The sequence below is a fragment of the Uranotaenia lowii genome, chromosome 2 (genome assembly GCF_029784155.1).
Source record: "Uranotaenia lowii strain MFRU-FL chromosome 2, ASM2978415v1, whole genome shotgun sequence".
NCBI classification, from domain to species: domain Eukaryota; kingdom Metazoa; phylum Arthropoda; class Insecta; order Diptera; family Culicidae; genus Uranotaenia; species Uranotaenia lowii.
This window is the reverse complement of record NC_073692.1, coordinates 146,257,480-146,269,648: the sequence shown is the minus strand read 5'-3', so window position 1 is coordinate 146,269,648 and position 12,169 is coordinate 146,257,480. Positions and strand designations below refer to the sequence as shown.

Here is a 12,169-nt window from a genome sequence, read left to right as displayed (position 1 = left end):
TTCGAATTGCTCACCGACACGTCGTTCTTATCTAGATTTTGATTTCAATATCTGCTAGGTAGTGCTGGAGTATATTCGGAACAATCGGACTTGACACATTAGGTCTAATTGAAGGGTTCCAAATTAGTTTACATATTCATTCGAAGGGGTTCTTGTACGTACATACATATGTACATCAATCGAATAAGGGGCCGTTCAGATACCACGTGGACAGAAAAATGAGATTTTTGACCCCCTCCTCCCCCTCCGTGGACAAGCGTGGACATTTGGTAAACCCCTACCCCCCTCCCCGGATGTCCACGTGGACAGATTTGAAATAGTTTTTTTTTTAAATACCTTTAATTTGACAGTTAGAAAACACCACTTTTTGCCATTTTGTTATAAAAATGGCTGATTTTGTAAAACCGAATAAGAAAATCCTGATATAAAAAAATTAAAATTTTAAATTTCTTAATTATAATTATATTTATCACTTGCTTTCAAGTAGCTACTTATTGTTTCAACTTAAACAGGAAAGGTATGCCATTTTAAGATTTTGATTTAAACATCTTAATATTTATTCACCTTTGGAAAATATTTTTAAAGTAAATTTGTCCACGTGGACTTTACCCAAACCCCTACCCCCTCTCCGTGGACAAGCGTGGACATTTCCATACCCCCCTCCCCCCCCTAAGTTGTCCACGTGGTATGTGAACGGCCCCTAAGTAAGTTCTAATTTTAGCCTTTTTAAACTAGTCGTGGAACACCTTGCCTAAGTTATTCCATGCAACAACCAACAACGGTTTACGTACTTTCTGATTTGATTTTGAATAATAAACAGCACGAGCTGGTGACGCTGAAATTATCACCTTTTCACCATGTTTATCAAGTCGATTTTCGCTTATTTCGCGTTGGTCTTGTTGAAACTATGTAAACTACTTATGATCAATTTGAATGAAGTTCGGGGTTTCTCTGGGTTTCACCATGTTGATTCGGAATTTTTTTTAATTGTTTTCCTGTTTAGTTAAGGTAGGTATGTTGAGAGTTTTGTAAAAAAATAATTATCAACAATCTTTTAAAACAGACAGAAAATGAACTCTTCTCTCAAATAGTCAGTATTTGTTTGCTATTTACGATACGATATCAATAATTATGACAGTTGTTATGACGTTTGAGGGGATTTCCTTCATATTCTTTGAATACTGCTACCGGAGATCTTTTATGTGTTGATCACGTTTGAAGAACTAATTAGTTTGTTTGTCTTGCCACAAAGCTTCTCTTTTGTGAACCAAGTTCTTTTATGAAAAAAAAAATCATAATAATAAAAAAGATTAATTAAGAAGTTTAGAATTGAAAATCGTGATCTCCATTTCACTTTATCAATGGTGTGATTCAGATTTGAGGGAGCCGAACAAAACAAGAGCTCTCAGCCGTTTTATTTGACCGCTTAGTACGTCATCAGAAATTGGATTGCTGACGATCAATATAAATCTGCTTTGCAGTAAACAAAATTTCAAGAGTGACGTAAGGTCTTAGGAAAAAGTTCCTTGTCACTATGAGCAGCAAATTGGCTGCTGAAGATCAACAGAATTTCCGGTTCGATTTAGATTTCCGAGGCGTTCGTTCGTTCGTTCGGGCAAACCTTTGGATTCGTCTGACCTACCTACTCGCAGTCATAGTCTGCAGATCTGATCGTGATTTTCCAATTTTATCATCATTCGGATGATTGCAAACCAAAACGTTTTCAATTTTGGATGGCGCCGGTCGATGTTTGAACATCCGATCCGTTACCTACTTAAAAGTTTTGATGTTTGTTTTTTTAACATACACAAACACATACAGGATTTCAATGAAATCTCATGTTTCCTCGAAGAGATTCCTTTTCCTTAACTCTAAGCGTGCATCTTTCGAGGGTATAATGGCTAGCTAGCATTTTACAAATGCTAAGACCACCAGCCCACAGAAAGTGTACTAAGTACATTCGATCTCATGACCGTCGGCTTCTCATTTATTTATTTATTTATTTATTTATTTAGATCCTAGGCTTCAGCCCTTTATCTTAATCTACAGTATAATTAATATTATGAACAACACGAATAATTAATTTAAATTAACACTGCTTACTTCTAATCCTTATTTGTTCTCTAACCATATTTAATTTAATAATATCAACGTTTGCATTATAAAGTGTCATGATTCGGTACAGAGGCTCATTCCTAGCATAATTTTGAATCCGATTAGCTAACTGGAATGGCCTTACGCTACGCAAACTACTGCGGCCTTCGTTATAACATATTTGAGATGTTAAATACGGTGAATAATATCTTCCACTGGTCAGATCTTCAAATTTAACTTCAAATCAGCATACAACTCCATTTTACCAAAGATCAAGACACTGACAGATCAATGTAAACATAACATCAAAAACAAACAACAGACAGCGAATAACAGTACGACGATCGCTAGATAAAGTAAGATCATTAGTTCTTGTAAAATGGAAAATTATACAATTAATAAAATTAATTTTAAGGTCCACTGAGGAGGAGCGAAACGCCAAAAGTAGCTCGAAACGTTTGGACCAACTGGCAAGTAATTTCGTTTTTATTTTCGCCGAAAAAAGTCGATGATAACATCAAACAATTCATCGCGGCGATTAACCAGTTAATCAATCTTTTAAAAACAGTGCGTCAATCGATTTTCTGCGGGTTTCCAGGGAGTCCAATCCTACCAGCATGCACAACACTTGATACTCCGGCATTTCTGCTTGCACGGATAAAAAACTCTACAGGTTGTTATCAAAATTCGTATGTTTGGCTCTTCCATATCACAGATTTTTGGTTGAACCCATAATATTGCTAAATGAACATCGATAACTACGAACAAACTAGCGTTTATGTAAAGTTGATTTAGCTGTAGAGGATTTCTCAACCGCTTATCCCTAAAACAATTTGACTATATTTTCCTAGTCTGCATTACAATCTGATAGTCAGTTCTCAAATACCACTGATGCTTGACTAGACCTCGAATTCTGTATGAACAAGCAGGTGAATGTTTGACTTAGAGGAAAGAAGTCAGTAGTTATTTCTCATGGAAGAAGTCGACCAACACGAAGCGGAAAGGTAAATATGATTTATTTTTTTCAGTTGATTTTCTTTACAATGTTTTAATGTTTTCAGATACATATAGAGAGGGTTTACTTTGACCCCCGAGGGCCAATCCGGAAGGTCGGATAAAAAAACAGTTATGAACAAAAATCATCACGTAAGTTACATAGTATTCTTAAGTTATTGAAATTTTTTTATCACAATCATATTTCAACAACAGCTTTTATTTTCTTGCAGGGTGCCGGCTGTTCAACTTCCACAAAAAAAATTTACAGCATTTTTTTAGGGCCATGATGGCGGCTACCCCAGCAGAAGAAAAAAAAACAAACAGTTCAGAGTTTAGTATAAAAAATCATGCCACTGATCGTATATGTAATTAAATAAAAAATAAATAAAAATTTGTTTCATTAAAAACAAAAACAATGAATTTTATCTGTTCGATTTAATTTAATTAATATTTAGAATCTACGATGTCCGACGTTTACGGGAAGCAACATTTACAGTAGAAACAGCAATACGAATGATTGAATGAAAATTCCTGTTGGATTCTTAGCATCGATGCGATCGCTAAATCAGCCATTTATCCTTTCGTGGCAAAGTATCATCTGATTGTTGGCTTGAACGTATTTTCGGGTCAGAACCAAACAACCATATTTATGTTCATGTAGACGCGTAAAATAACTGATAAATCTATATATTTTTCTCCGTGATGGTTAAAACATTGGTATTTTGGCTATTAATTTTACCAGATCATAAATATCTCAATAATGCAATCATCATTCATCAACCATTATGGTTGCTGAAAAAAAAATAAAACTCCGAGAACTCACAGAATCGAAAAAAAACAAAAATTCCTAACATGATTTATAATAGCTTTTTAAAAGCTTTGGTGACCAGAATTGATGACCAACAAAGATATGTCATGATGACGTTTCTAGGGGGCCTAATTTTGGCTTTATTAGAGTCCAGGTGATGTTATAGAATGCGCTTTAGCTTTTTATGAAGATTAATGCTATAGTCCAAACGAAATTTTGCTGACCATAATAAAGCTAAAATTGTTACTTGGGTAGTCTGTTGATATGAATGTTATAGTATGGACGCCAAACAATACTTCGCGTACTCCATTGCGGTCCGAACCAATCCGACGTAAATTGACACAATCGTATGGGGATCACTCAACTCTTGACTAATTCTGCTAACCATTCCGAACATTGAATTAGCCTTTGTTACAAGTTTTTCTATGTGCTTCGAAAAGTTTAGCTCTGAGTCCAACTCAACTCCCAAATCTTTTATTGAAGCTTGCCGTGCAACAATCAAATCATTTCCCAGGCGGTATTCGTACATGATGTTGCTCATTTTCCGGGGAAAAAGTAACCACATTGCATTTAGAGTTGTTGACTTTTAATCCAAATCTGCTGCAGCATTCCGTAAACCTGTATAGAGCATTTTGCAGAGTCATTCAATCTTTTGGGTGACGAAATGGCAGAAACATCTTTAAATCATCGGCATACACAAGCACGAACACATCGGCTTAGAAGACTTGAACGCTATCATCTACGCCACGGGCTATAAAGACCAAAAGTTGCCATGAGCTACCAAAAAAAGTTATCAGGTGCTTTGATGAAGTAATCGGTCAAATACAACGAGATACATACACCCAAAACTCAGCCTTTACTTGCATCATGAGTCCTCAATATAGCAACGTCATGGTTGTGATTTCCAACGGCGATGACTTACTAAACTTACTTAATGGTCTCGCGCAAATTCTCCGGCGCATAGAGTCGTGTTTAAAGACCTCCATGGTTGACGATTCGGAGCCAGCGTTTTCACTTGGTCCCCCTAGTCAAGATTCTCGTCGCCAGTTTGGATTTTGGCATCTAGGCTTCGCCGCCACGAGTTTCTGGGTCTGCATCTCCTTCGATGTCCTTCTGGATTCCATTCAAGCGCCTCTTCGCAAATCTCGTTCTCATCTCTTCGCAGCGTATTTTAGATCCATCTCCACTAACGCTCCCGCATCTAGATTTATAGCGCCTTTTGATGACATCGGCAATGTAGTTCTAAGTTTATGATTCTACAAATACTTGCAGTTTTCGAGTCGTTACCGCTTATGTGCACCAAGTTTCGCAACCGTACAGCAGCAGTACGGATTTGACTTTTGAGTTGAAGATTCGGATTTAGTTCGTAGAGATATCTAGCGTTGGCGCTGGATATTTCGGAGACTCACAAACGCAAATCGGGCTTTCCTGATCCGGGTCTCGGTACCACCATCAGGCGTTATCTGACTACCAAGATACTGGAAGCACTTCACCATCTCAACCTGTAGCCCAGCTACCACCAAATTGGGAGAATTTACTGTGTTGATCTTCATAGACTTGGTCTTTCCGACATTGACTTTAAGACCTGCTGCCTTAGAGCTTTCGGTGAGGTCGTCGAGTTTGCTCTGCATGTCTTGTTGTCTTTATGCGAGCAAAACAATATCGTCTGCCAGGTAAAGGTCGTTTAGTTGCTCCACAATGGAAGAATTCCACGCCAATCTTCGGTTCGGTGCACAATCGATCGATCCAGTGGGATTGGATCGGACAGAACACCGTAGTGCAAGACCTTGCACGATTCATGCCTCGATGAGATGGACCAGTTTCTCTGGAACTCCTCGCCGTCTAAGAGCAGCCCAGGTGTTTTCGTGGTCCAATCGGTCGAATGCTTGTTCGAAATCAACGAACGCCAGCAGAAGAGAGTCCTGGAGTTCGTTGATTTGTTCCAGTATTATTTGTAGCGTTCGGCTCGGAATCCAGCTTGTTGCCGTCGGAGTGTAGTGTCGATTTTTTCCTGGTTCTTGTTCAGGATCACTTTGCAGAGTGCTTTGTACAACTCAATGTTATGTTATGCCACGCCAGTTGTAACGAGCCGTAGTAGACAAAGTGATAATGTCCGTAGAATCTTCAAAACATAATCAGCACGTGTATCATGTAAGGCTTACTGTGAGTACATCGCTGTGTACTGGAATGTTAATTTTCGGTAAAAAGGAAATTTCACCCATAAGGGCTACGGAATAACTTATCGTTATTCTTACAATCACCATGAGTTACCAAGGACACTTTCCTTTGGGGAAATTGGAAAATGAAGTTTTCCTGGGACCAAAAACAAAAAAACGCTCTCTTAGCCATCTGGTACTTGAGTTTGGAAGACGTTCGTTGAAGTTAGCTGCGAATTTAATTTAATTTGTAAGGCGGTTTTCATACTGTCTTCAAATACTATCACCCGTATAATCGACCCCCAATAATACGCGCCGCGCAAAAAATGTTTCGAATCTGTGACTATCTCGAGAATTAACGGCCTTGCTCATCGTTTCATCGGCCAGTTTAGTTACCTTTGTGAAAGTTATTTTCAAGCATTGTGTATGTTCTTTTTATGCTGCGGAATTCTACGGCTATTACCACGACGACTAAGTTCGTGTTCCTACACTAACTACCCTCATTTCGCCAACACCATTTTGTTCAGTCTTCTTTGGAAGCCCACCCCTGGGAAAAAAGTCCGGAGTTTAAGAGACTTCAGCACATCAACTTTTTAGTTGAGCTACGCAATTTTGCTAATAAAATTTTAACTTTCAGCTCCGACTTTCGAAGGAAATCGAGATGCCTACACCTTTTTACACCTTGATGCAGGATATCCCTCACAGGGATATCCTGCATCAAGTCGGCCGGAAAGATTGCAGTATCCCAAATGTTGCCAAGGTAGCCAAAAACCCGTGTCTTTTTGACAAAAAAATCTCTGTAATTGACTTAATAATTCTTTGCCGATTTTCTGTAATTCTATTTCTATGAATTGGAGCCAAAAGCGATGTTAAACGTTAACAAATTTAGTTATTTTTTCTACGTTTGTAAAAAATTGTTCACATTACCGACTGATACGTTTTCCCTTTTAACCTTAGGATTGAAAAATGTTTCAAACACTTTTTATGTTTATCGAATAAATTTAGAAAAAAAGATCACATCCGCCATTTGTTTGGCATTATGTCGTTTTGATACCAGTTTGAAGGAAAAAAATCTTTCAGATAGTACGGAGCATACCACCCTATCCAAAACGTTATCTAAAAATCTAAGAACTTTTCTAAATCGAATCGAAATTTAACCGACTTGATCCTGTTTTTAAGGTTAAAGAATCGATACATAAAAAAAAACAATTTGAAGTTGGAACAATCTATCTTCGAAAATTCTATCCAAGATCGACGAAACCTGGATAAATTCGTTTATTGTTAAACGCTGGCCTTCTTGCAATCACTAGTGTAATCAGTGTTCTCAAGGACAGACAGATAAAATAAACAGCTTTTCTTTTCCTTTTCATGAAGATAAGTATAGTATAGTTTTATCAACAATATTTCGCCTATATTCAATCATATTGATGTTTGATTCTCGACCAACTACATTAATCAAATATTCGACTATATTTGATTTGTATGACAGGTTTTATGAATTCAGGTATGATAGTTTCAACTACGATTGTTTGATTGATTCAACTTTAAATATAATAAATTCAACTACTGATTCATGTTGGGCATTAAGCTAAATATATTATAGATTCAACTAAACAGCTATAAATATAATTGAATCAATTATCCTTCTATGATTGATTTTAAGCGTTCAACTATATTTTATAGTTGTTTTTTTATAGTTTTCCTGCATTTTTTCTAATTTTCATTTTGGTTTCATACATATTTTGTTTATTTGTAAGCACAGAAAAGATTACGCTAGCAACGAATAATATGATAATGCTTTGTTCGGGATGACGGTCAGCTCATCACTGATTTAGGCATTGTTCAGCCATTTCTGCTTCCCGATGAAACGCAAATCGGAAGCTGCCTGCTGCTGAAGGCACACTAGCTACACTTATGTACATGTAGTTGGATGTGAAGTAATTATTCAAGTGTCACACAATCAATCATAAAATTATAGTTGAATTTACTATATTTTTAGTTCAATGCCAAAATCAATCATTTATTTTTAGTTGAAATTGATATATAAGACGATTTAATCAATTACACTTTTACAGTTGAATCTATCATATATATAGTTGAATGTGAGAGATCAACCAGAAATGTATAGTTGAATCTTTTATATTTGTAGTTGAATGCCTAAAATCAATCAAACAATTGTAGTTGAATCGATCATATTCATAGTTGATTGTGTTAGGTCAATCATCAATTTGTAATTAAGTCAATTATATTTATAGTAGGATGCAGAAAATTCAAATACGCTTCGATAATAACCAGCTGAAATAATTAGAACAACAGTCGTCTTTTTTCTCCGTGTTGGAGAGAGAGTCCACTGTGACCATTTAGTTGATCTATTGTGGTATTACCCCGCGTTACTAATTTACTTTGCTATGCTACTTGATATCCCTGCACTATTGGTTGAAGTTGCAGTTATTTACTGGTAACACAACGAGCACACGCATATCTAGGTAGAATCTCCAAGTGCAATCTACGTTCCCTTGAAAAGGTCCATCCACATGCATCGTTAAGGCGTAGAATTCCAAGGCATATCCGTCTAGCATTTCCTTAATGCTAAAAACGTAGAAACTGCGGTGAATCCGTGCATCCATGGTAGACATGCACATGTGATATGTAAAACATGATAAAAAATACTAAAAATGGTCAAAAATTGACTAAAAATTACGTTAACGATAATATGTTTTTAGTAATAAGTGAAAATTAGTTGAGAACATAAACCAATCGATTTTGGTAACACAAAATGTTCGGGCGTGATGCCAAAAAAGAACGAGGTCAGTATCTAAAGCTTGCTTCAGACAGAATTGGAACAAAAACAATTGCCAGTTTTTTAGTTATTTATTATTGAATTCAAGATTTTTGCTTATACAAAGGTAGCGCTTTCTTCATACCTTTCAGAGAAAATACGGATAAAATTAGTCGTCACGGTTTTGATGGAATCCTCGAATTTTTCATATAACACGGCTCATTAGGCGACGCACATTATTTTTGATCTGGGATTTACCCGAAGTCAGCCTTGACATAGGTTTCATCGTCCATCAGAAGAAACCCGTCGAATTTGGTCAGCACCTGGTCGTTTAGCTTCCGAGCACGGATTTTGGCTACACTATACCGTTTTATTGTCCGATTTGGCTGTTTGCTAGCTCGATACGACTTGATTCCTTCCCGGAGTTCAATTCTCCTCACGGTACTATGGCCAGCACCAATTTTCCTGGCCAAATCACGGTCCGACAGATTGGAATTCCTCTTAGGTAATCGTCTTCATAATCTTTCCTCGCAGCTTCCGGTCGACAATTCCTCTCCGACGATTGGCTTGAGGCTTCCGAATCATCGTCAATGTTTCCTTATACCGTTTGATAACGCGCCATACGGTATTTCTGGGCAATTTCAGCTGTTTTGCTAGCCTAGATGCAGACCGCAATGGATTTTTCAAATAACTGTGTACAAGTTTTTCCTCTTCTTTCGGCTTCCATATTGGTTGTTTACAAAGTACTGTCGATCTGCGAAATTTCAAAAATACATACGTAAAGCTGACGAAATTCCCGTCACGTGGGCGCCAAGAAATTCGAAATCCATCCACCAGGAGCACCACAATATAAAATGAGCAAAAGTTTGTTCCAATTCTAAATGAAGCAAGCTTTACCTCTTTTCATCAATTGATCATTATCATCCAATGCCTAATCAAAGTAATGGATTTGGTATGAATAAGTTGTTCATTCCGTACTGAACGACAACTTGGACAGATTTTGAAGTCTTCATTTGCAACACTTCAGCTCCAATGCCACAGTGTCTGATAATTTCTGACGGTTTGTTGATAAGGGCAAAAATATGTAGTACAAATCGGTAAGTATATTAAAATAAGTTCAGTCAAATCAACCAAACTCGTTTATATCTGACGTCACGCGCAGCAATTAGATATGCCTAAGCGGCGCCGATTTTCCCATTGTTTTTATTGTGTTTTTTCTCTTTTATAGCTCAAACTTAGTTTTTGCCTGAAGGGGACATTTTTTCCGCTTTCGCTTGCTTAGGTTAAGTAAGGTTTATAGTGAATTTGATTATCGGTTGACTTTGGGATTTTTCTCAAAAGGCATACACATGCATGCCATTATGCGCCCATGCGATTCTGCACTAAGCCGCGAGGCGGCGCCGCGGTGAAATCTGATTTACATTAACGTTTAAAGTTTAACGAACTATACACGGTAGCATAAAGCTGTTACGGGCTGCGATTATATGTATGTATGATGGGAAAACTATACTACTGCTCTACTGCAAAGTGCAACTATGATGGTAGTTACTTACACTGGCAATGCTCTGGAGCGAAAGCAAGTTCTGCTGATTGGCCACGTTGTTCCCATTGCTATCCCGATCATCTGCTAGGCTTCGATCGTACAGTTCATCGTCGCACTTTGTACTAACTTCTAGGTAGACCGACATGTTTTCTGTCAAACTGGGAGGAATTCTACAATTGACTAACAATACCGAGCTTTTCACCCAACTTTAAGGGCCTCACTGTCACAGGTTTCACTTTGAATGTCCAACAATGATCTTCCAAAAAATCACATTTTTATAATTCAATCCACTCGAAGTAGGCTATGAATTTGAAGATATGAAAATCCACAAGCCAAATAGCAGGATCCAGTAATGGGGTGGGAGGAAGGTCGCATGCAGTTTGATTAGGAAATTATCACATCAAAACTCGAACGTAGTAGCCCGCGACGCGATTCAAACTCGAGTGCGAAACATTATCAAAACAACTTGGCTCCAGCAACAAGCAACTGATTGGACGACTTAGCGTGGGTGATTCGATAGAAAGAAAAACACGTCTTAACCGAGTTGGCTCTACGACGCTACTGCTCAATGGAATGAACCCGCGAACCGGTATCGGGGAATATATACCGAGCGCGTATCGTATCAAGTTGCCAATTTCAACAATACTTGGGGATGTGGGGTTTTTTCTCTCTTTTACCAGCTCTGATTCGATGGAGCCCTCTTTGGCCTACTAGGTTTAGTGCACATCACCCCATTCATTCGGGGGTGTAAAGTAAACAAACTCTCGGATGAACCTCGATCGCTGATGGAAAAGCAACAGGTTTGAGTTGGTAGTGTAAACTGATAAACTCACACACCGCTGCGGATGGAATCAGCTGTTGTTAAACTGTTAACTTGAACTCGGGAAAATTCTTCCACAGAGGTTTTTTTAAGATGAATAAGAGAAGTTTTAGGCTTTGGAACCACTAAATTGTGTTGTTTTCTCTAATCGGTAGATTTCCCGACAATTTTAACGAATTTTTGTTTGTTTTCTTTGAAAGAGGGATGGCGTAGCAAAATTTGCTTAGATTTACTTTTATTCTTCTATGGCGACCGTCAAAAATTGAGAATGACGAGTTCAAACGTTGTTGCACGTTTGTTTGTATGCATCATATCTAAGTTCTCCACTTCGAAGCCTTATAATAAAGGGTGATACGGTCAAAATTTGGTCAAGGGAAAACGCGTGTAAATCGGTGAAATCGTTTATTTAGAAAATCAAATTAAATTTCTTTTTCATGTTTAATTAGTATAAAATTCAGGAAAAATGTTCAGTAAGGCTTCCGCTTTTCCAAATCCGAATTGCCGGGCCTTACGCTTAACCCCTGCCATCAGATTTTGTACAGCCACCTTGTCCACCTTCTTCGCCGCAGAAAGCCAGTTTGCCTTGAACTGCTGCTCGTCCTTAGCAGATTTTTTTGGTCTTCTTTAGGTTCCGCTTGACAATAGCCCAGTATTTCTCAATTGGGCGGAGCTCTGGCGTGTTGAGAGGGTTCTTGTCCTTGGGAACCACCTGCACGATGTTGGCGGCGTACCACTCCATGGCCTTCACAGAACGGAACAACCGCGTTTCTTCAGAAAAGGCAGCAGACGTTTATTCAAACACTCTTTCACGTAAATTTCTTGGTTGACAGTCCTGGAAGCTATGAAAATGCTGCTTTTCAAGCCACAGGTACAGATGGCTTGCCAAACCAGATATTTCTTCGCGAACTTTGACAGTTTCATGTGCTTGAAAATATCTGCTACCTTTCCCCTTCCTTTTGCCGTATAAAACTCC

At 38.0% G+C, this 12,169-nt stretch overlaps 1 protein-coding gene across 1 annotated transcript in view; it reads right to left on the bottom strand.

Annotated features, from left to right (window-relative positions):
- The window catches only part of LOC129747148 (proton-coupled zinc antiporter SLC30A2), a 74,936-nt gene extending 64,003 nt beyond the window's left edge, over positions 1 to 10,933 (bottom strand). The window contains exon 1 of the mRNA XM_055741192.1: positions 10,387 to 10,933. Within this exon, the coding sequence (XP_055597167.1) occupies positions 10,387 to 10,521 (135 nt within the window). The 5' untranslated portion in view covers positions 10,522 to 10,933. The remainder of the gene's footprint in view (positions 1 to 10,386) is intronic.
- Positions 10,934 to 12,169: the final 1,236 nt, after the last annotated feature.